This window comes from Mirounga leonina, unplaced genomic scaffold (assembly GCF_011800145.1).
Source record: "Mirounga leonina isolate KUSES-001 unplaced genomic scaffold, KU_Mleo_1.0 Mir_54, whole genome shotgun sequence".
Classification (NCBI taxonomy): Eukaryota; Metazoa; Chordata; class Mammalia; order Carnivora; family Phocidae; genus Mirounga; species Mirounga leonina.
This window is the reverse complement of record NW_023270812.1, coordinates 5,626,964-5,650,804: the sequence shown is the minus strand read 5'-3', so window position 1 is coordinate 5,650,804 and position 23,841 is coordinate 5,626,964. Positions and strand designations below refer to the sequence as shown.

The following is a 23,841-nucleotide window of genomic DNA, read 5'->3' as shown; positions in this document are numbered from 1 at the left end:
CTAATTCATGGGCATGGAATATCTTTCCATTTGTTTGTGTCATCTTCAGTTTCTTTCATCAGTGTTTAATAGTTTTCACAGTAAGAGTCTTTCCCCTCCTTGGTTAAGTTTATTCCTACTATTGTTCTATTACTGTTGATTACATCCTTTATGTTTGTTATTAGCTGCTTTATATATTCAGGTGCCCCCATGGTAGGTATGTAAATACTTAAAATTGTTTATTTTCTTGTTGGATTTTTCCTTTATGATTACATAGTGTCCTTCTTTATCTCTTGTTACAGTCTTTACAGTATGTTTTGTTCCATACAGGTATTACTATCCTGGCTTTCTTTTTACTTCCATTTCTATGATAAATGTTTTCCCGTCCCTTCACTTTCAATCTGCAGGTGCTTTTAGGTCTAAAATGAGTGTCTTGTAGAAAAAATAATAATAATAATAAAATGAAAATAAAATGAGTCTCTTGTAGGCAGCATATTGATGGGTCTTGCTTTTTTATTCCATCACCCTACCTCTCTTGACTGTTTAAAAAACTAATTATTGATAGGTATGTATATATTGTCATTTTGTTATTTGTGTTATGGTTGTCTTTGTAGTTCTTCTCTGTTCATTTCTTCTCTTTCTTCTCACATATATGTGAGATGTGATATATACTTTGCTATATATCTTTGCTATATACTGGTTTCCTTTTTCTTTATTTTTTGCATATCTATTACCAGTTTTTGATTTGTGGTTTCCCTTATATATTACAACATCTTATGCACATAGCAGTCAGTATTAAGTTCATGGTCATGAACTTAAGTCATGAACATTAAGTTCATGGTCGCTTAAGTTTGAACCCATTCATGACTCCCCCCACCCACCATATTTTATACATATGGTATCATACTTTACATACTTTTATTTTGTGAGTCCCTTGACTGATTTTTATAGATATACTTAATTTTACCGCTTTTATGCTTTCTACTTTTCCCACTTCTACTTATAGTTTTTCTTTTCCACTCAAAGAGTCCCCTTTAACATTTCTTGTAGGGCTGGCTTAATGGTGATTAATTTCTTTACCTTTGTTTGACTGGGAAACTCTTTCTCTCTCCTTATGTTCTAAATGAAACCCTTGCTGGATAATATATTCTTGGTTGCAGGGTTTTTCGTTTGTTTGTTTTCCTTTCAGCATTCTGAATATATCTTGCCACTACCCTCTGGCCTACAGTATTTCTGCTGAAAAATCAGCTGATAGCCTTATGGGTTTTCCCTTGATGTAACTGTCTTCTTTCCTCTTGATACTTTTAAAATCTCTCTTTATCAGTACTTTTTGCCATTTTAATTACCATGTGTCTTCATGTGGACCTCCTTGTCTTGATTCTGTTAGGAGTTATCTGTGCCTCCTGGATCTGGATTTCTGTTTCCTTGCCCAGATTAGGGAAGTTTTCAACTATTATTTCTTCAAATAAATTTTCTGCTCCCCCTTTCTCTCTCTTCTCCTTTTAGGATCTCTATAATGCTAATGTTATCATACTTGCTGGTGTGGCTGAGCTTCCTTATTCATTTTCATTTGTTATTTTTTCTCTCTTTTGTTCAGCTTGATTACCTCCCATTTCTCTGCCCTCCAGGTCACCGATGTGTTCCTCTGCTTCCTCTAGTCTACTCTTTATTCCATCTAGCTTATTTTAAATTTCAGTTATTGAGTTCTTCATCTCTGATTGGTTCTTTTATATGTTTTCTATCTCTTTGTTGAAGGTCTCACAGGTCCTCCACTGTTCTCAATTCCAATGAGTATCTTTATGACCATTACCTTAAATTTTTTATCAGCACATTACTTATCTCCATTTTGCTTAAGCTCTTGTTGTGATTTTGTTCTGTTCTTTCATTTGGAACATATGCCTCTGTCTCCTCATTTTGTCTGATTTTCTGAGTCTGTTTCTGTGTGTTAGGAAAGATAGCCACATTTCTTGCTCTGGAATGTGGTGGCCCTTATGCAGCAGAGGTCCTGTCATGCCCTGCAGCATAACGTCCCGTTTACTGGGACCTAGCATTTCAGGGGCGTCGCCTCTGCCATGTGTGCCCTGCTGTTGTGGCTGACCCATGCTTTCCTTCAGTCCAGCTGTCTGCCTTTTGTGGGAAAGGCTTAGTCCCTGTGTTGTTAGTTGGCCAGCCTGGGGTTGATCTGGGCTTGAGTTGAGTCAGACCGGGCATTTTTCAGAGATGCAGTAGCACCAGACTACACGGTGCTCTCCTTATGTTGTCCTCTAAGAAGCTTCCATTGGTGGGCAGGGGGCCTGTAGTCAGACCTGGTGTCTGCTGCCAGCCCACTGCCAGGGACATAATTGGACTGGCCTGTATGATTATCTTCTCCTCTCCCTGAGGTAGAAGTCACTTTGGAGTCATGCTGGCCCCTGTCGGGGCTGCTTATGACTCTGCCAGGCTTGTACCTCTGCTTTGGATGGGCTCTCACAAAAGAAGGCACGGTGGAGGGGGCGGGTCCCCAGAAGGCCATGGGGGTGGGGCATGTGATTCCAGCAGGTTCCATGTGGTCTGCTGCAGGAGGGGACCTGCAGCTGCCTGCGAAAACTCCTCCAAGGCAGGCTGGGTTGGAGGGGGTAGATCTGCAGAAGCCATGGGATGGACTGCGTACTGTTTGCAGGCTAGCTGGAGAGGATTAGCACTGTGCTCATTCCCACAGGTGTCCATGTGTCTAGGCTGGTCAGCAGGGGAAGGAAATGGTGCTCCTTTGCTCTCAGAGAAGTCTCCCAAAGATCCCTGCACCTCTAGCACATGCTGAGATTAGTAAATAAATCTCCTTCCCATACACCCCAGGTGTTTTTGAGACTGCTGCTCCTGTGCTGTATCTCAGCCGGGCTGCTTTTTGTGCTGTCTCCTAGCTCTCCTGGAGCCACGCCCACTGGTTTTGAAAGTTCTAGGGGTTACGTCCCACTGACTGGGAAAACCTCTGCTTTTCAAAGCCAAATGTTATAGCGATCTGTCTTCCCCATGCAGGTCCCCTGTGCGTGGGCTGCCTGGAGTGGGGGTCTGCTCCTCTCCCCTCTCCATGCCTGCTGTGTCCTTCTGTCCTGCAGACAGTCCCCCAGGTCCCTACCGCATCTTCACCCTTCCTACCCTCTTCAGTGTGGCCTCTTCTCTACATTCATCTGTGGGGAGTCTTTTTGCCAGTCTTCAGGTTCTTTGTTTTTTTTCTTGTTTGTTTAAATTGATTGATGTGGGTGTTACCTAGCTGTATCTGTGGGACAAGTTGAGCTTAGGATTCTCCTACTCTGTTGCCTTCCTAGAAGTCCCCCCACGTTCCTTTCTTACTCTTCAAGTCTTTTGACAGGTCTGACACCTGCTGTGTACTTAACCCTGGGCCACCTGTGGGATGCAATGCCTTCAGGTTGTTTACCCTCCGAGGAGTCTGCTAGAAAAGCAGGTGATGTCGGTGTCATAGAACAAGGGCTCCGCAGGCAGTCAGCACAGAGCAGGATAGGAGCAAGGGGTAACATGGAAATACCTCTCACCAGTCCTAGGGAATCAGGAAGGCTTTCAGGGCCGATGACTTGTAAGCTGAGTCATGAAGGACCCTTGGGGGTTTCCAGGCCAAAGTGAGTGGGAAAGGTAGGAGAACGACGGTCCATGTTGGGAGAAACTGTGTGTAAGGGATCAAAGGCAACAGAGAGAGCACAGCCTTTAGGGCAGGAAAAGGGTGTTTATGGCTGAAATGGGAAGGGCTGAGAGAGGGAAAGATGGTGAGGCCAATGACATTGGAAAGGCTCCAAAGGCCTTGCTCAGGACGGTGTGCTTGAGCTGAAGGATGTGTAACCAGGAAAATGACAGGTTTAAACAGTGCTTTCACATTATTTGCCATTATGGATTAGAATATGTTTTTGGTTTTTTTTGTTTTTTCACATTTAGAAATAAATGTAAAATAACTGCCAGTTTCTAGAGAATGCCTAGAAATTAGTGGGAACACAACTCATCCAGGGATGGTGAGTCACTATAAATTTTCGAAATTATGACCTGTCCCCGCAGTTTCTTGCAAATTATTTCCAGCTAACAGATACTCGTTTATGTGCCCTCTCCTAGAGGTCGGCTTGGGTAATCAGTGGTGGGGGGTTACAAAAGGAAATGCTCTGTTAATCACAAAATATTGTAACATCTTATTTTATTTATCTGAGAACAGAAGCTGGAAAGCTTCACCTAAATAATGAAACTAGCAAATGCTGTGATGCCTTAATGTCCATGCAAGCTGACACTATGAGAGCCTATGAAACCTTTAACTTCTAAAGGAAATAAAGAACAGCCAGAATAATAAATATTGTCTTTTATATTCTGGCTAGGCTACAAAATTTAAGGAGAAGATATACTCAACTTGTATACTGAGCCAATGATATCACATAAGTAACTACTATTGTGGTTGGAGGGAAGTTACATTCCCAGACATTATTCGAAAGGTGATGGAAAGCGAGCAACTACTAGCTAGTTAGTCAAGCGTATGTCAGACCTGGAGAAAGAATGTCTGCAGTACTGTGTAAACCATTAACCAGATACTCCTGAACCAGCCAGTCATTCCTGGGGATGTTAGATGTTATGAAAAGATGTGTCCTCTGGCCATCAGGGGCTCACAACTCACATTCAGGGAGCCCATCCCCTACGGATTGAATACAACTTGGGCAGCTGTCCCTATATTCCAGAAAGGTTGGAGTCAAGGACCTTTAAGGGATGCTAAGAGCAAGATAATATTGCACAAGCTGAGAAACATTGACAACCATAGTCAAAGCATTTGCTGTCAAAATTCTCCAGTGATATCTTATCTAGAGCACAACCCTTGGAGTGAAAGCCTTCTCAGAATAATAAAGAAAAAAGAAAATTCTGTTTTCCAGTCTGAAAGAGAATGTGGAAATTTGTCTTGGAAGTTTATATGCCCTGCTAAGTTAATCAATCAAAAACCTGTTTTGAAAGGGTGATCTTTCAAAGTTGGTGACAAAGAACTAGTCATAATGCATATCCTTTGTATCACACTGCAGTCCTTCTTGGTAGGGAAACTGACAGAGAAGAGTTGCCTAAGAAGCACATTTCCAGGCTTTCAAAGCACCAGCCTGAGTATGATGGGCTGGGATCAATGCTTATATGCACAAAGAATCGCAGATTTCCCGTTGCTCTCCTGCCCAAGCTCCGGGCACTTAGCAAGTATGAACCCCCAGCATGAGTTCTTGCTCACCGTTGTTCCTATGCCCACTCCCCTACCTTCTCCACCTGGCAAACTCTTACCTTGTAAAACCCAGCAAAAGCAAAACTGCATTCTCCCATAAGCTGGTCATCCTTCTCTCGTCCCCATGGCTCAGGCATCTGTAGGCATTTACCACTTTTTTTTTTAAATTTATTTTGTGCAAATGTTTGTTGAAGTGTCTTTCTCCTCCAGGCTTATGGATTCTTTTAGGGATTTTGTTTACCTTTGAGTCTCCAGACCCTGGTCAAGGCTGGACCAGGAAAAAATAATGCACTTTTCTTTTTTCTTTTTTCTCTCTCCTTTCCTTTCCTTTCTTTTTCTCTTCTCTTCTTTTCTTTTTTTAAACTTTTTTAATGAGTAAACATTGGGGAAAAAAAAATCCCTGGAAGCATGGCTATTACTTATGGAAGATATAGTAACTTAAATAACCAGGAAAACAGGTATAGCTGGATCCAGGACACAGATGCCATCACTGGAACTCTGCCTTTCTGTCTCTTGTTTCTGTTCTCTTCTGAAAACTGGCTTGATTATCAGACAGGTTCTCTCTCTGTGGTTGCGCTGGGGGAGTGTTGTGTTCTGACTGAGTTGGCCATCTATGCACCCCAGACTCGGGACGAAGAAGGGAGGTACAGGGATCTGAGCATGTCTGACCAATCACCTGGAGTGGGAAGGAGGATCATTTTCAGTGGCTTTGTTTATTTATAAATGGAACTTTATACCATTTGACTGCCTTCACCTGTTTTACCCCCACCCCCACGCCATCACATCCCTCTCCCACCTCTAGAAACTGCCAGTCTGTTCTCTGTATCTGTGAGTTCCATTTTTTGTTGTTCTGTTTTTGTTTTTGTTTTTTTCTTGTCTGAACAAAGCCATCTATATAAACCCATGTATTTCATAAGCATCCGTAGTGACTCCAGATCTTCTGGTTTACTCACCAGGAATCGTTTGAAATGCCTTGTTCAACAACCCCACCGCCCTTTTATTCCTAAAATGATAAAAGGCACATGATGACCAAGCATGTTACAATAGAATAAACTTCCAGTCAGGCACGAGGAAGAACTGCCAGTCCAGGCGTGGAAGAGGAAGATAAGCATGGTGCTGTCGGTAGCTTTGATTTTGAAGTTAGACTTCTTGAAGGCATGTGGCATTAAAATCTGTGTCATTGTTTCTATCTAGTAGCACTGGGAAATGGCAAGTCCACATGGGTTTATTTATATAGGTATCTGAAGCAGGCTTAAACTGTTCATGTGGACTGAGCCCAAACTACCATTGCCCTGATTAAAGGAAAGGATGGTATCTGGTACTTGAAGGTTTGTCCTGCATGATCAGTAAGAATTGAAGACGATTTTAGGTGTAGAATCAGTTGCTTATCTACTACCGTGGGAGTCAGAAGTGTTTCGAGTTGAGAAACTTATAATTCATACATTTTAACTCTTGAAATACCGCGAGGACCATATACCTACACCTTATCATTAAACAAACAAATAAACAAACAGTGATCTTGCAGTAAGAAGTATGAACAGTCACACTACGTTGGGCAAATACAGACTAGAAATAATGTCATGCCCATGCATGTCAGGTTTTGCCATAAATAAAAGTTAATGGCATATTTAGAGGGGAAAAGAAAAGAAAACTGTGTTTTCAGAGCCTTTTGGATTTTAGAATTTCATTTTTATTTATATTACTTATTATACATTGGCCTCTCTGTGTAGTGTATTGGGCTGTTGGGCTGGCCATGGCAAACACCAGCTCCCAGATTCCCTCTTCTTGCTTCAGGCTGGCTTTGCCCAGGGGAGGCCTGGTGGGAACTGGGAGTTCAGAGAGAAGGCAGAAGCCAGAATGTTTTTCACTTTCTCTTCAAGAACCATTTCTGGGGGCGCTGGGGGGCTCAGTCAGTTAAGCATCTGCCTTTGGCTCAGGTCACAATCCCAGGGTCCTGGGATCGAGCCCTGCAGGGAGCCTCCTTCTCTGTCTCCCTCTGCTGTTCCCCCTGCTTATGTTCTCTCACATGCGCTCTCTGTGTGTCAAATAAATAAATAAAATCATTAAAAAAAATTTTTTTTTTTTAAAGAAGCATTTCTGGCAGTGGCAGCCTCTCTCTCCTCCTCCCAGCTTCCAGCAGTTAGCCACCTCCTCCTTCTGTCCTCCCACAGAGCCCCAGTGCTGCTGATCTCAGGGCAGCTTCCTACCCTGTGGTGCTTCCACCACCTTTGTAACTTGATCTCAGCATCAAATTCCCGCAGCCGAGCTACTGGGCATGAGCCCCATTTCCCTGACTTGACTCTGACCCATGCACATGGCCAGTTACTTGTTCAGTACAAACCACAGATTTATTGCAACCTTCTAGTGGAAACTGTGTGATCCTTTTATTTTATCAAGAGAAAGATGTGATTCCTTTGGGGCATATTAACTGAGAAAGATTTGGAGACTAACTCAAATTTAACGCTTTGTAAAGACAAACACAATATTTTAATTGGGAAACATATGATGGTGAAGCAGTATCTATAAACACCATTACCTTTGGGAAGTTCAATGAAAGCTGCTAGAAGGTTCATGAACAAAGAAGAAGACCGGTCTCATCGCTGTTTCTTCAGATTTGTGGAACTAGCTTGTGGTTGGGATATGTGAGGCTTTCCGGACAATAGTTGTCAGAAATTTGGAACACATGAATTTGTGTTTGGAGTTGACTAATCAGCTTCCAATCCTGTAAGTTCTTATACAACTGGGTTCTTGGTATGAATTTATTTTCAGATTTTGCTGCCTTATTTATTCGTTTCCATACCTACTGTTATTTCCTTCTTTGTGAGAGACACTGGTCTGAGTCAGAAGTCAGGTGGCAGAGTGGAGTGAAGAGGAGCGTGGCTTCTGGGAATGCCACCAACAGCTGAACTGAAATGTTCACAGGTCTTCCCTTGGTGTATACTTTTGGTTTTTATGGGTCTGATTTGGTTAGAGGGTCAGGCCTCTATAGTCTAAAATGAAAGACAGGTGAGTTGTGATAAAATATAATTCAGTAAGAGCAGAAGGAAAGAATCATAGCCTTGTCTATAGAAATGGTAAAAACGTGAGTATGTTTCTATGAACTTAGAGAATATAACTCTGCTGGATAGTGGAAAACACTTATATTGCATTTAACATGGTTGCAATATAAAGCCAAGCTCATTTTCAAAGTCTTATTCTGGGTCCATTTATTAAATAGTTTATACTATCATTGAAAAAAATAAAAACTGGCCAATTACTGTCATACCTTTTAACTCTATAGCTAATTAATTACGGCTTCCCAGAATTGAGTATATAGATCCAAATGAAAAGAGCCAGCCCATGGGAACTATAGTTCCTGGTTAGGTAGAAGAATTCATTTAATTTTACAGGACTTGTTTTTGTTTTGTTTTGGTTTGGTTTGTGTCTCTATTTTTGTAGCTGATTTATCTTGAGCTAGCATTTGTAAAAGATGAGGTGGGCCCCTAAGAGAATCTTTCTTCACCCACATTTAAGGGAGCTAGGATTCCTTTCACTAGGATTGACAGATGTCCTACCCAAGGTAGAATTCTTTTAAAGGTTCTTCTGTTTTGCTTTGCTTTATTGTTTGTGTATTTTGCATGCAGAATGGAAGTATCAAAAGACTACCAACATCTCAGCCCACTGATGGCATAGGGCAGGAAATGACCGGATCACACTAGTGATTAGTCAGAAAAGGTGTCACTGCTATAGGGAGACAGTTCTCCAGGGTTCTCTTGTATTTCTGCACGTTGTGAGGGAGGCCCCTACTACCCTCTTGTTCTGGATGATCTCTTCAAGGAGGTCACAGAGAGATCTGCTTATTATCCATTATAGTGAAGACAGTATCGCCCTTCAGGACAAAAGGAAGGTTTGCTTGCAGCTCCTTATTAAAGATCTGGGTGCCCTAAGCTCAGGGTCCTCACCTATATGTAGTTCAGAACCACTTACTTGTAACACCTTGCTTTTAATCCACTTCATCTCATAGTTGTTGGGGAGCAGGGGAACTGACATGGTCATCATGTCCATACTTCTTTCTGCCTGAGCTCCGAGTCACGCAGTCCTTTGTCTCTGACCCAAGAGTCTTGTATCTTCTGCCAGCAACTGCAAGACTGTGGCATGCTAACGTGTGAGCTTGCAAGCAGGGTGAAGTCTCAGACCCTCCCCCGGTCTTGCCAATTACTCTAGCACTACAGAAGAACCTCCTTTCATAAAAATCGGTGGAGAAAGTGTTGAAATTCACTGATGGAACATTTATGTTTAATATATAGAGTTGATAATTTGTATTTTAGTTTTATCAGCCCATGTGAAATACTGGAATTTTCTGAATATCTGTAACTTTTTATACTATTATCTATAAACATCCATTTCCCCCCAGTAAAAAGGATTTGGGCTTTTATCTGGCTGGATTTTATCTGGTATTAGAACAGTTTGTGATTTGTTAGCTGAACCAGCAGTTTTTTGCAAGCTAAGAAAAAATAGAAATACTATCTATTTATCTGCTTGTGAAATACCTTCTCAATAGCCCCGCCAGCTCAGCTGTTTTGGAAGACTTACTTCATGTTACGAGTGGGATTTCTTCCACGTCTGCAGAAAACAGTCACAGCCGCTAGCTCAGTGCATTTCATAAGGGTCCGTCCTGTCTTCCACGCTTTTTGTTTTGGCAGTCAGGAATTGCTCTAAATCTTTTTCTTAACATCCTTGAACTGGCCTTTGAAGGATTTGTAAAATTTTAAAAGGTTGTATGAAGAGGGTAGCATTCTCTGGTAAAAAAGAAAAAAAAGAGAAGAAAGCCATCAGTAGGATTTCCATGCCACTCCAGGGAAAGACCAGGGCTCAGAGGCATGATGCATGGACACACCTAAACAGGCGTTCATCAGAAGCACCGGCCACCCTGTCTATTACAGCAAGACTGTTGTCACACCCTCATCTGTGGGGCTGGGGACTGCAGGAGGACAACTTGTATGCCACTTGCTGCAGGCAGGAGAGGCTCTGGCTAACAAGTATACCACCCGGGGTTGGTAGGACACTTGCAAATAAGGACAGCCTGGGCTCCAAACAGCTGGCTTGGGGACACTTCTCTGTACAGTGGCACACTTCAGATGTTTGGAGAGTAACACCTGTTACCTGAGACATGGCGTCATTTTCAGATGCGACAATAGAGGCGTGTTACAGCTGTCGTCTTCGGAGAGAATAAACAGAGTTACTCTCTTTACCACCAGTGTCATTGTAACTCGACGGGTCTCAAATGTGTGGTTCCCAGAGCAGTAGTAAAAGCATCACCTGCCAACATGGTAGAAATGCAAATCATGGGCCCTGCTTCGGTACTACTGAATTAGAAAACCCTGGTGTGGGACCAGCAACGTCTAGCGTAACACCCTCCCACCCTCCACCAGGTGATTCTGGTGCAAGGGGGGGGGGGGTTGAGAGCCACAGGTGTTACTCATTGTATCTCAGGTCAGAGGAGAATGAGGTTAGTTGGGTTATAAGTAGGGAACGAGTAAATGAAAGGTAGTGCTGTCAGATGTATAAAGGGATGATGGTAGAATTCGTTGAATAAACCTACTGATGTTTTCATTTAAGAAAATATATCTAATGCCTCTTCTCTGCGGGGCACTGTTAAGATACAGATATGAAAAAGGGATTCCATAATACTTCAGAGTCTATATCAGGGGTGGACCATTAATGATGGCCTATGGACAAAATCCCATTTTCCAAATGTTTTGATAAATAAAGTTGTGTTAGGACACAGTCATAGGTGTCCATCTGCATATCGTCTGTGGGTGCTCTCAGGCTACCATGCAGATTGAAAAGCTCAACAAGGACCCACAAAGTCCCACAAAGCCAGAAACTAATATCTGGAGCTGTAATAAAAGGTCGAGTCTAGTGTTTCCAGGGGAACTACTGTCCACATTCCAGGTAGTTATACTCGAATGGAGGTGTGGTGTGCAAGTGCTCTTCTGCTGTCCAGTGATAAACTTGTGCTGGATTTTTGCCACAGCAGAGAACTTCACTTCATGGACGTGGTGATCGTGGAAGGTGTAAAGACTGTCAGGCAAGAGGCAGAGCAATTACTGTGCGGAGCTCCTTAATGTACCAAGGGTAAAGGGGTGTGTGAACAAATGGAGAAATAACAAGGGGAAGAAATGAAGAAAAATAAAAAGAAGATTTGGGTTGAGAAGGGAGCATATAAGCAATCAAAAGAATGTGACCTACGTGAAAAGCGAAGTGTGCAGGACAAGGCTGGCGAAGCCAATTAAGGAGATAAATACAGGTGTAGAACATTCCCCGCTGCTTAGCGTGGGGGGCAGGGTCCGAGTCTCCCAGGGAATTCTGGGACCCTCTACAGAGGCAGAAAATGGTGCGGGAAGTGTCTGGGGAAGAGTCACCCTCTGCTACTGTGTAAGTCTCCGTGTTCGAACATGCTTATTCATAGGAGTGTTCCCTCGATTCTTTACTCTGTATACATCCTTGCTGCTAACTGACCGATTGTGTAGCAGGCCATGGAAAAAGCTCTGAGTTTCCCCTTAGAAAGTCTGGTTACTTCCTGCCTTCACCTCTGATTGTTTGACTTTGGGCAAATCATTTCATGGCTCAGTGTCTCCCTTTCCTCATTTGTGAGATACTGTTTCAGGCTTCCTCCTGCATTGACACTGTGCTATTCTACTAGACTCACTTATGGAAGGGCATCGCTAAACCAGAGTCACAGAGCATTTCCCCAGCTCCAGGGCTGAAAGAGCAAAGGAAGATGAGCAGAGACACTTGGACCCTCCTAACAAGGGGATTGCGGACTAGTTTGGCATGGGGGTATTAGTTTCCCTCCAAAGATTTGATGTGGACTTATTTCTAACTCATATCTACTAATAGATTTCCTCTCTTGCCCGAAGAGATTGTTCACTGTGAAAATGTTTGGAGATGGGAAATGGCCAGCTGAGCTCCATGCCTGAGATTTCTCACAGAGTTCTCATTCTTTTAGGAATTTTTCTTTAAATGTGGAGCACACCCAACCTCCGACAAGGAAACGTCAGTAGCTTTGAACCTGATTACGACAAACAGTCGAGACATCACCTGCATAACGTGTACCGACATCAGGTAAGGCTCGGAAACGCCGTCACCCTCCACAGGTTGCTTTCCCAGTGGTGGCCTCTCGTGGGAACCTCCTCAGTGGTTTCTCTTTCTTGAGGAGTGTCTGCTTTGCTTCGATGCCATTCATGCAATGTGGGTGTATTTCAGTATGATCAAATTATTTAAAGTGCCAAATCCTTAGTGTGGTCCATGGTCAAAGCTTCGATGCCGTTCACCCAATGTGGGTATATTTCACTATAATCAAACTTTTTAAAGTGCCAAATCCTTAATGTGGTCAGTGGCCAAATAGTATGCTAAAGATATAAGTGAGATGACTTATGTCTACAAGTAGTGTAATCTTAAAAAAATAAGTGTTAGGAACACCATAACAATTTATGAGCACCATTCATTCTTGGAATATATGATCCATAACATTTTATTTTAAGCCATCTCTACACCCAACGTGGGGCTCGAGCTCACAATCCCAAGATCGAGAGTCGCACGCTCTACTGACTGAGCCAGCTGGGCACCCCAACATTTTATTAAAATGTCTTTTCCACACACTTCAGTTCTTCCATATAACTTGCCCAGTGTTTATATTGGGGCTTCACACATATTCATACGCCCAAAATAAAAGCATGTAGCTAGTTTGGGACCTGGTTATGTCTAATCTCAGTAGAAGAAAGAAAATGTGGAGACGCTGTGTTAGGAAAACCAGGGATAAGGACTAGATTTGAATTTCAGGTTGGGAGGCAAAGACCAAGTAGAAAAACCTGAGCCTATTGAATCTTCAGAGTTGATGGCTGAGAGTAGAACTCCTTACTTTATTCAGATGAACAGAAATAGTTTTATTCCACATTCTCTGAGGTTGGCTAGAAGCTCAAATTGCAACAGAGGGATCCTAGCCCTGATATCAAGAAGAACTTTTAGTGAAATGCCAAAGTGAATTGATGAATAAAGTCAAAGAATCCTCCTTGTTCCAGACTTTTAAACAAAGAGATAAATACCCTCAGCATTTCAGTGTTGTCTCTCTCTAGTCTTGGGAGAGTGTTAGGTGGCCTTTTAAAATTACCTTAAGCTCTGTGATTTCGTGGTTAGTGGGTATTAACACTCCTAACACAACACTTCTATCCTTTAATAAATTTAAATAAAAATATTGACAAATAGAAGCCTAAAATCCTCAACAGCATCTGTTAGACAAACTTGTACTCAAGAAGGGATAAAAATGAGACTTTTTTTTTTTTTTTTTTTTTTTTTTGCTGCTGGATTTTTAGTTCCTGCTGTGATAGGGAACACCACAATATTGCCTAAAATGCAGCTTTCCAACATCCCCTCGTAAGGTGAATGATTGCAACGAGCTAATGTTTTCAACTTGCAAGAACAGCTGATTTGTCTGGTATTTCAGGAAAGGACCTGGGGAGTCCTGAAACCGAGAGCTCGACAGGTCTGCAAGCACTGAGGAATTAAAATCACGTCTCAGTTGTTCATAGGAGAAAGGAGTTTTTCTCTGAGTCAGAATGCAGCCTGCCAGCCAATGTTTAAAAACCTTCCATTAGAGTTGGTAAAGATGGCGTTAAGATATGTAGTATTGATCGTACTGTCTTACCCGAGCATTGCTCTCCATGCTTCCTGCTGCTAAGCTATCGCCTTCGTATGAGTAACTCACAACATCCACCCAGAGAAACAAACCACTTCCCAGATGCACAGGGGGATGATTGCTGGAGAAGTAATATTGTCTGTTGCAATAAAATTTTTCCTCTATTTTAAGGGGATTTTATAAATAGAAGCTATTGTATTCTATTAGATTTAAGTGTGTGTGTAGAACCAACCACATGACTGAATGAGGTCCCTTCGTATATAAGGCAGCAGAGGAATAGTCTGTGTGCAAAATAAAAGAAGAGGCCCTCTCCTCTTACAGTGAAGGATTCATACATAGGGCTTTCATAAAAACCTGCATAAGACACACCAATACTTTATGTTGTACTTTGCTAATTGTTGTAGTTTCTTTTTTTTTTTTTCCTGCAAATGCTTTCTTTTCTAATTTAGAAGTGATTCACTCACAAAAACTTAAAAAAAAAAGTTTTTACCCTCATGGTTAGTAAGATTTTGGTTTAATTCTTTCCAGCATCTTGAGTTTGCCTAAATATTTGCATGTATACCTGGGAGGGGGGGGGCATGTGCGAAATGTAATCATATTGTATATATAGTTTTGTATCTGGCTTTTTCCACTTCACATTGCATCATGAGAAATTTTCCCTGCTATGATATATCCTATGAAAACAAGTTTTGTTTTTTGTTTTAAATAGGTACCTAAGATTTCATCATTTGGGAATACTCTAATCATTTCCCTATTGCTGGTGATTTGAATTATTTCTAATTAAAAATATTAAGTAACGCTTAAATCTATATCCCTTTCCAAAAATCATCGACTGCTTGTTTTGAATCTAAGAATAGTGTCTTAGAAATGGTAACAGAAGGTCAGTGTTAATGGACATGTTTAAGGTTCTTGATGCATATCGCCAAGTTTATTTCCATTTTAGACCATGATTGCCTATCAGAGGGTTCCCAGCTGCATCTTTTCCAGTATTATGTTCATAGTTTTAGTTTTTGCTTATTTGCTAAAGGACATTAATTTTGTCATTAATATTTTTTTTTAATTTTTATTGGCAAGTTTGAGCATTTCTAACTTATTTGCATTTTCTTTTTTCTTTTTTTTTTGTTTATTTGCATTTTCTATTGTGAGAGTAAAATGCAGGACTTTCTCAGTATGAAAGCTTTAGGAAGAATCTGAAGAAAAAAAAAAGATGGACTCTGCAGTTACTTTCTCATTCACTTAAATATCAGTGTGTCCTTTATTAATATAAGGTTTTCTGACCTGTGAATGTATGTTTCAATGTATTTCTTTGGTTTGGGTTTTGAAATATCACATCATTCTGGAGGTAAATCAAGTTATTTAATTACAGAATTGAAAATACAAATTGGGGTATCTATTTATATTTTATGTTTGTTTTATTTATTTTTGTATGTACCGTAATCATCCATCATTAGTCAAATTAGGCATCATTAACTACATAATAGATTAAAACCAGAGGATTAATTTCAATTGCACTTGTTGGTCACTGGCATATGGGAAAGTGATTGACTTTTGCATATTAACCTGGTATCCTGCAACCTTGCTGTAACTGCTTATTATTTCAGGAATTAATCTGTGGATTCTTTCAGGTTATCTGCATAGATTATTATGTCATCTGTGAACATGCGCAGTTTCATGTCTTTCTTCCCTATCCATATCCCTTTATTTCTTTTTCTTGCTTGTTTGCATTAGCAAAGCCATCCGGTGTGATGTTGAAAAAGAGTGGTCCAGAAAGGACCCACTTGCCTTGTACCTCATCTTAGTGGGAAAGCTTCAGGTTTCTTTCCTAGTTTTCTGACAGTTTTTATCATGAATGGGGGTGTTGGATTTTGTTGAATACCTTTTTCTGGGTCTACTGATATTATCATGTGATTTTTCTGTTTTAGTCTATGATGGATTATATTAATTTATTTGAGTGTTGAATCAGCTATTTATACTTGGGTTCAATCCCTCTTGACTATTGTATATAATTCTTTTTAAGCTTTTCTGTATTTGATTCGCAAATATTTTGTTGACGATATTTGCATCTATGCTCATGAGAGGTATGTGTCTGTAGTTTTCTTGTATTGTCTTTGTCTGGTTTTAGCATTAAGGTAATTTTGGCCTCATAGAATGAGTTAGGAAGTATTCATTCTGTTTCTGTCCTCTAAAAGAGATTGTAGAAAATTGGTTGCAAGGTAGAAATTTTATTTATTGTTGTGCTTTACAAACATACGATTTTGTATACAAAGAGATTAATATCTCTTTCATCTGCATTCTTTTTTTTTAAATCAGCCCTTTTTTTTTTAAAGATTTTATTTATTTATTTGAGAGAGAGAGAATGAGAGACAGAGAGCATGAGAGGGAGGAGGGTCCGAGGGAGAAGCAGACTCCCTGCCGAGCAGGGAGCCCGATGCGGGACTCGATCCCAGGACTCCAGGATCGTGACCTGAGCCGAAGGCAGTCACTCAACCAACTGAGCCACCCAGGCGCCCTCATCTACATTCTTAATAAGTGTCTAATAACATATTCAAGGGTCTCCAACACCACTAAGCCAACTTTTTGACTTTAGGAAAATAACACAATCTCTTAGGCCGTCAGGTTCCTTATAAAGTCTGAGAATTGCAGTAGGTCATCTATAAGTTTCCGGCTGGTTTTAAAAGCTTGCAAGAGGTAGGAACAGTGCTTGCTCACAGCTTATAAATCGATCGTATCATTTGAGAAAACACTTGTTTGTGGTCCTGCCTGCTGACAAATGCAGAAATAAAAGATGAGGTTTTCAGTGACACTCATTTCCACAGCCCACATTTGTGGTTATAATATGTAAAGGTCTATATATCTAACATAGATGTGTTATTCATTTCCAGATATTAGGCTTAAAATTTTATTCAGGTACGTGGTTTGTGTCTTTCGAGTTTACCTTGTATATAAAATATTTTCCCCTCTCTTGGGGCACCTGGGGGGCTCAGTCAGCTAAGCATCAGCCTTTGGCTCAGGTCATGATCCCGAGGTCCTGGGATCAGGCTCCCTGCTCAGCAGGGAGTCTGCCTCTCCCTCTCCCTCTGCCCCTCCCCCTGCTCCTGCGCTCATGCTCTCTCTCTCTCTCTCTCTCTGTCAAATAAATAAAATAAAAATAAAAAATAATAAAATATTTTCCCCTCTCTTAGAGAAGTGAGCTATTTGAGAACCACAGTAGCCTGAGGTTTTACATGAACCAGCAGATTCCCATCTGCCATCCAGCCACGCGGTCCCCTCTACCCACAGTAGTGAGTTGATCTGCAGCCACTCAAGGTTATCAGTTGATAGTCTTACGTTTATGAACTAAAAGTAGTGAACTGAACAAAAAGAAAAAAAAAAAAAAAAGACAAACCCAAAAAACAAAAAACAACCAAAAACTTGAGCCAAGAACAGAAAGTACAGCACTTGAAGGCAGAACGGCGATGTTGTTATGTATTTCCTTTTTTTCCCCCAAGTTTTTATATAAATTCCGATTAGTGAACATACAGTGTAATATTAGTTTCAGGTGTAGAATTTAGTGATTCATCACTTGCATCATAATTTTGTTATGTGTTTCCAATAGAAATTCCATCAGAAAGGCTCAGAACACTCCTGGATAGCTCAGTTCGACTTAGGAGTGGCAGTCTCTGCACGGTGAGATTTGTGTGCTTTCCCTGACCAGTATGTGATCTTGCAACCTGCCTGGGGGAAAACGGTATTCTGCTTCTTGAATCTTACTTTGCAATATTATCCTTAAAATTCAAAATGTAAAATTTGAAAATTACAAAACAGAAATTATTAGCGTGATACCATTTGGCAAAAAAGAAAGAAATCATCCCCACCCTCCTGCTTTGCTCCTTCTGAGGCTGCCTAGTGAATGCCTGCACGTTTTTCCACCTTTATCTGCCGTTCTTCAGTTTACAAAGCTGAAGACAAACTAAAAAAAATAACCATGTTTGCACAGCCAAGATTTAACTTTCAAGAAACAGGTTTTAAATCCCAGCTCCTAGTAGGACATTAAATCTAAGAACTGGTACTACCTTATAATTTTTCTCAACTTTTCCAGTAAAGACTTATGTTTTTGATGTCACTGTTGTTTGATATAAATGTATTTTTATAATTTTCTTGCTTTCAAATTTGTCTTAAAATTCATTCAGCCTATTGAAGTAATGCTGCCTTGGGATTGCAGACTTAAAAGATTTACTTGGGTTTGGAGATTAGTAAAGATTTATCTCAAAGTCCATTTGTACTTGCTCTTGGTATCCTGGGGGAGAGTGATTTAACTATCATTTGGCAGTATTTTAGTATGCATTCATTCATTCATTTAACAGAGATTTTAAAAAATGGGGATCTTAGTTACTTTCCTTTGAATACATTTGTTATGTCTTAGGCTTCTCTCAATTCACACTTTAATTTTAGTTATATTTGGCATTTATGCTGTGATTTAGAATTAATATACAAGTTCTTTTTCTGTCCAATTTCAAGACATTGCTTAACAGTTATATTTTATCAACTTAACCGTTTCTTGACATTTTGGCATTAGATGGGAACTGATGGTTTTATACATTCATCGGGGTCTGAAGAGCATCTTCAGAGACTCCAGATATAGCCACATATAATTTAACTGAAATCTTTAACATGGCCTCTTTCAGTAAATGGCTTTAGTTCTGTAATGGAAAAAGTGTTGGATTTTGTGTGTGTGCGCGTCATAGCTCTAGAGACCTTCTTTGTGCCGACAGATCTATTTATTTCTCTTATTAGAGAAATAGCTTGTATACTCTAGGTAATGTAACATGCCAGGAACAAAAGATAGTTTCGTATAAGTAGGGGAGAATCTCAGAACGTCTGTTTTACATAGCATTACAGAGAAAGGTAAGCGAGAATAGCACATTTATTTCATAATAAACAGGAGTCTGTTATAGAGTAGCATGGAATATCTTTTACCTTTTTAAGATGAAACAGGGAACTTCAAAGATACATCTTCTAGTTTGAAGCAGGCTACTTCACACTGTGCTCCATACCTCACGGGAGGTAGCTCTCTCTGCGTGTGTACGCTGGGAGTGATTTCTTTCCTGAAAGAGGGTGTGTGGCACACTCTTGAGAGAGAACTGCTATAAACCCTTCCAGGATGGAGAGTTCTTCCTATGGGTGAAGTCTCTCATACAAGAAATAACATTGGCTCTTTGAAATGAAAAGGAAGGTAGTGCTTAATTACCTATAATTCTTTCACTAAATTTATTTCAAATTATTCAAATATCTGTCTTACAGATGAAGAAATTGAGGCTAGGACATTGTAAAAATTACATCTGGTCACACCACAAGGAGGGAGTTGAATCAGCCTGTGTGTGAGGTCCCTGGAGTTGGTGCTGTCTCTCATCACACCTGACCCCCTGCAGTCTGGGTTTCCTCTGTGGAGTAAAAGGCAGGGCTGTCTGCTAGGGCTGGAAGGTAGCTTTGCATATGAAAAGGAAAATATTAGCAGTAATGTGAGATACAAAGACAGTTGGAAAACCGGTAAGAGCTGAAACATCTGAGCTCTATACAAGCCCATCTGCCTTCTGGGGTGCAGGCGCCACAAGGACACGGTCCAAGCTTGGCCGATGCACAGACATGCTGATGCTTCATGTCCCCCACGAGCCTTTGCATCAAAGAGATTTCAATAAATATTTACTGATTTGAATTAAAGTAAATTTGCTTTTATGCAGAGCAACAAACAGAAAGCAAGTTCTTTCTATGGAACACTTTCCTTTTAGAAAACCCCTTCTTTAAGAGTGCACGTATCATGATGAGCACGGAGTGAGGTATACAAGTGTTGAATCACTGTATTGTACACCTGTAACTAATATAACACCCTAGTAATTATTCTGGAATTTAGAAATCAAATAAATGGGAAAAAAAAAACCCTTCTTCTGAATTTAATAGAATTTTCCAAAACTGAATGAAACAATCAGAAATCAATGGATAGTTCTACGGTGTTAGTAGGAGTAAGGGGAAAAGTCAAATTTTGAAGTCTAACCTTAAGATATAGATTTCTCAGCTATATCGTTTGGGGTCAGTTACTTATGAAAACAGAAGAAATAGTTTATCAACACTGATACTTTGAAATATAGCCGTGTCAGTTTTAATGTCAGTCAGCGACCTTCATATCCTGCAGTGAACCCTGTAGATTTCAACTGCAAGGGGCTGCATCAGCGGGGTGTCCTGGAGATGTTACAGATGCTTGTGCATGAAATTCGTCTGCCTCACCTTTCCATTTAACTGTCCCTGCAGGTTCACACCAGCCCCCACTGACACTAGTAGGACAATATTGCAAATCCTCTTGGACCAATTTTGTATCCGTTAAGGTCAACCGCGCATGTTGTAAATGTCTGGATTTTAAGCAGTTCATTTTCTGATGGTGGAGGTTAGGAAGCAACCATCTCCATAAAGCATCCAAGTGGCTTTGCTAGAACTTTGTTGACGGCCACACATTATTTTTAAGGTCCATTTTCATTGGAAATAAATAATCACATAGTTTTTAATTAGCAATATTTTTAGAAAAATGTAAGTGGCTTGTTCATTTGTTTTTAGTTTTTTTTTTCTTTTAGATTTTAATTTATTTGGGGGAGAGAGAGAGAGAACATGAGCAGGGGGGAGGGGCAGAGGGAGAGAGAGAGATTGAGAAGCAGACTCCCCGATGAGCAGGAAGCCCAGACGTGGGGCTCAATCCCAGGACCCGGAGATCATGACCTAAGCCGAAGGCAGACACCCAACTGACTGGGTCACCCAGGCACCCCTTGTTCATTTGTTTTTAGTTGCAGTTTTATCTTTGTAATTAGCAATTGGTTATAAATTTGGTGAGGGCAAGAAATTATTTCCACTGCAAATTATTTGTGCTGATTTCATACCCTTGGGAAATTTCTACCTGCTAGGACATGCTTAGTGGTAAGCAATGACATGACCTACCTTTCCCTCTGCAAACGCCATTGATGTAGCTGCTTATTCCCATGATCTGTAGAAGTAAGTATTTGCAGATTTGCCCCTTGTTGCTTCCACAGTTTGTAGAGTTAGTTACAACCAAACAAGCAATAGTCTCAATCACCTGGAGTGCAAGCAGTTATTTATTGAAGTAAGGGTCACGACGTGTTGTTCCTGTTTTTTGTTTAATTTGGCCGATTTCACGTCAAAGAAAGCATGGCCTCCACTCCTCTATCTGCAGCATGCTGGAAAAAAGTCTCCAGGGTTTCTAGATCCAGATATACATTTCCACAGCACTGAGGGCTCCTCCGTGTACAGGTGTGACAGTCCTCACACCGTCACATGCACACGTTAGTGTGTGGAAATGGTGTCCTCCAACACCAGTATCACGGGCAAAGCCAATTCATGCGGACGTCTGCCATCCTTAGCACCTCCTCTAACATTAGGGAGGACCGAAAAGTCAACCTGTTCACTCACTAGGTATTTGCGGAGCTCATCTACGACTCAAGTTAACTGTTCTAGGTGCTTACAGCTGATGGGACGCGGGGCGGACAGATGACAGCTGTATATGCTGGCAGTGAGTGGCGTGGTGGAAAAGGGCTGGCTCAGGGAGGGCAGAGTTTGATAACACCCGAGGGCTTTCTCAGTGTGTCATTCCCCCAAACAGGGACCCCAGCTTCTTTTTTTTTAAGGCCAAGTCTTTCCAACGATTCTTTAAACTTGGTCGAGACAGCATTAAAAAGAAAAAATACATGGAATAATTTGTGTGAGTTTAAGCCGAGCATGCACTAATTGGCCTGCTCCCTCTTCTTTTACACTCGGTCAGCTCGCTGCTGACGTTGTCCGCTGCCACACCTCCTTCCTACCTGTTACCCTGCAAATGACCAGACCTTAACTCCCAAAGCCTAACTCTGACGCCTGGTGCTGCCCTTGCCAGTCTCCAGATCTGGTTCCTTCTCCCGGGCTGAATGAAAGTGTTCTTTGTGGTATTTTCTGACTGTGTAGGATTGTTTTCATATATGCTCAGGCCAGACCCACATGCACACCAAGATAATCTGACCTAATTATATATTCCACGAGGCTAGGACTGCCCAGGACAGCGGAGGTTCAACAACGGGTAACAATTTCTACTGCTCTGTTGACATTTGTTAGATATTTTGCATGTATATTGATCACTTTGCCTCTCTGAGATAAATGTTATGCCCATTGTACAAATAAGAAAAATAAAGTACAAAGAGGGTATCTTACTTGCCCAGAGAGGGTCACATTGCTCTAAAATAGAAAGCATGGATCCTTATTTGTATTTGTTCCACAATGATACTGACAGCAAAATCCCTGCCCCTAGTTAGCGACCATACTGTGTGGCCTCAGGAATATGTTCGTTGCCTCAAAAAAAAAAAAAAAAGATCGTTAATTGTGGGAAAGAAAGAGATTGTAGCTAGAAGATAGGAATGGGCTGTGGAGGGGTGATTTCAAATAGAAGTTAAATGTTGAAGGAGTATTTGTGGAGTTGTGGCTATTGGTTTATTTGGGATTAATGGCACTCCAACTAATGCACAGGCAGCAAATGAGGGGCGTGAGGGATAACTCTAGTCTGGGGTTTCTGTGAGGGTGGTTCCTTCCCTCCAGAGAAGGCATTGTGTGGGCCCCTACTGCTTATCAGGAGAGGCTATGATCAGGGTCCTAGGGCTGTGGAGCGTAGAGGAGCTCCCTGGGACAAATAGTGGGGGAGGCTTCAGGGGCAGCAGCTGTGATGGGGAGCTGAGGAGGACGTGGTACCTGCTATGGAGCACGAGAAGACCCAGAGCAACTGAGCAGCCCACACGCTCTGTGGTCCCCCAGCAGAAGGGAGATTCCTCACTGGGGGTGGAGCCCTGCTCACTAAGATGTCACCTGAGGTCCTCAAGGAGAGATGTCCAGGATTGAGGGCACAGGGAAGAGCATGTACTGGATGACAAGTGGTGCTACCTCTCAGCCGGTCTTCATCTTTGTTCCCTCTGAATATCTCTGCTCCATTTAATCATCTGATTGCTCTTTTGTGTATTCCTCCCTGCAGAAGTATTTTGCTTAGCTGTCCCTTTAGTTTGTCTTGGGAAAGTTATAAGTATTTTTACAGATATAAAATGATATTTTTAAGCCATGTCCCCGTATTCAGATCCATATATATATATATATGGTCACTTGGTTGTAATCACAGAGATGGGGGAAAAGACTGTTAATAGTTCTGGATAAAGTGGTGGTTTAATGTTGATGTTTAAAAGTGAACCTTGACTTCTTATCTCATACCATACATTAAAGTCAATATCAAGTGGAATTATGGATGTAAATATAAACATTGAAACAAGAAAGCCTCCAGAATATAAAATAGTGTAAAGTCTTCGTGACTCTAAGGTAGAGGAAGATTTCTTATACAGGGTGAAAAAAATCAATTTATAAGGGAAAAGTTTGATAAATTTATCTACATTAAAATGTAGAACTTATCAAAAGGCACTTTAAAGGAGTGAATAGACAAGCCACAGAGTGGGCAATTTTGCAACACATGTAAGTGATTAAGGGCTCAGAATGTGTAAAGAACTTCTACACATTGATAAAAAAGACAACATGATAGAAAAATGGGCAAAATACTTTGATAGAAAAAAGAAATTATCCAAATGATTTATAAACATTTGAAAGTGGGAAATGCAAATTAAAACTGTTATGTGTTACTATGATGTACCCAACAGAATACCTAAAAGCTAAGAGACTGACAAGCCCAGGTTCTGGTAAGGATATGAAGCAGTTGCACCTCCCATATGCTTCTATGGGCTCGTAAACTGATGCAACCATTCTAGAAAATTGATTGGCAGTACATCCTTGAAGATGAATGTACACTTATCATATGACCTAGTAATTCCACTTGTAGGTATAGACCAATCAGAAATGCATACTTATGTTCATCAGAAACACATGTAAGGAATATTCATAGCAGCATCATTAATGATAGCTAAAAACTTGACAT

At 40.9% G+C, this 23,841-nt stretch overlaps 1 protein-coding gene across 3 annotated transcripts in view; it reads left to right on the top strand.

Annotated features, from left to right (window-relative positions):
• LOC118001822 (E3 ubiquitin-protein ligase parkin) overlaps nucleotides 1–23,841 on the top strand; it is a 1,265,989-nt gene that overhangs the window by 687,705 nt on the left and 554,443 nt on the right. For all 3 annotated transcript variants that reach the window (XM_034991967.1, XM_034991965.1, XM_034991964.1), the window contains exon 6: nucleotides 12,189–12,304. In XM_034991967.1, coding sequence (XP_034847858.1) covers nucleotides 12,189–12,304 — 116 coding nt within the window. The remainder of the gene's footprint in view (nucleotides 1–12,188; nucleotides 12,305–23,841) is intronic.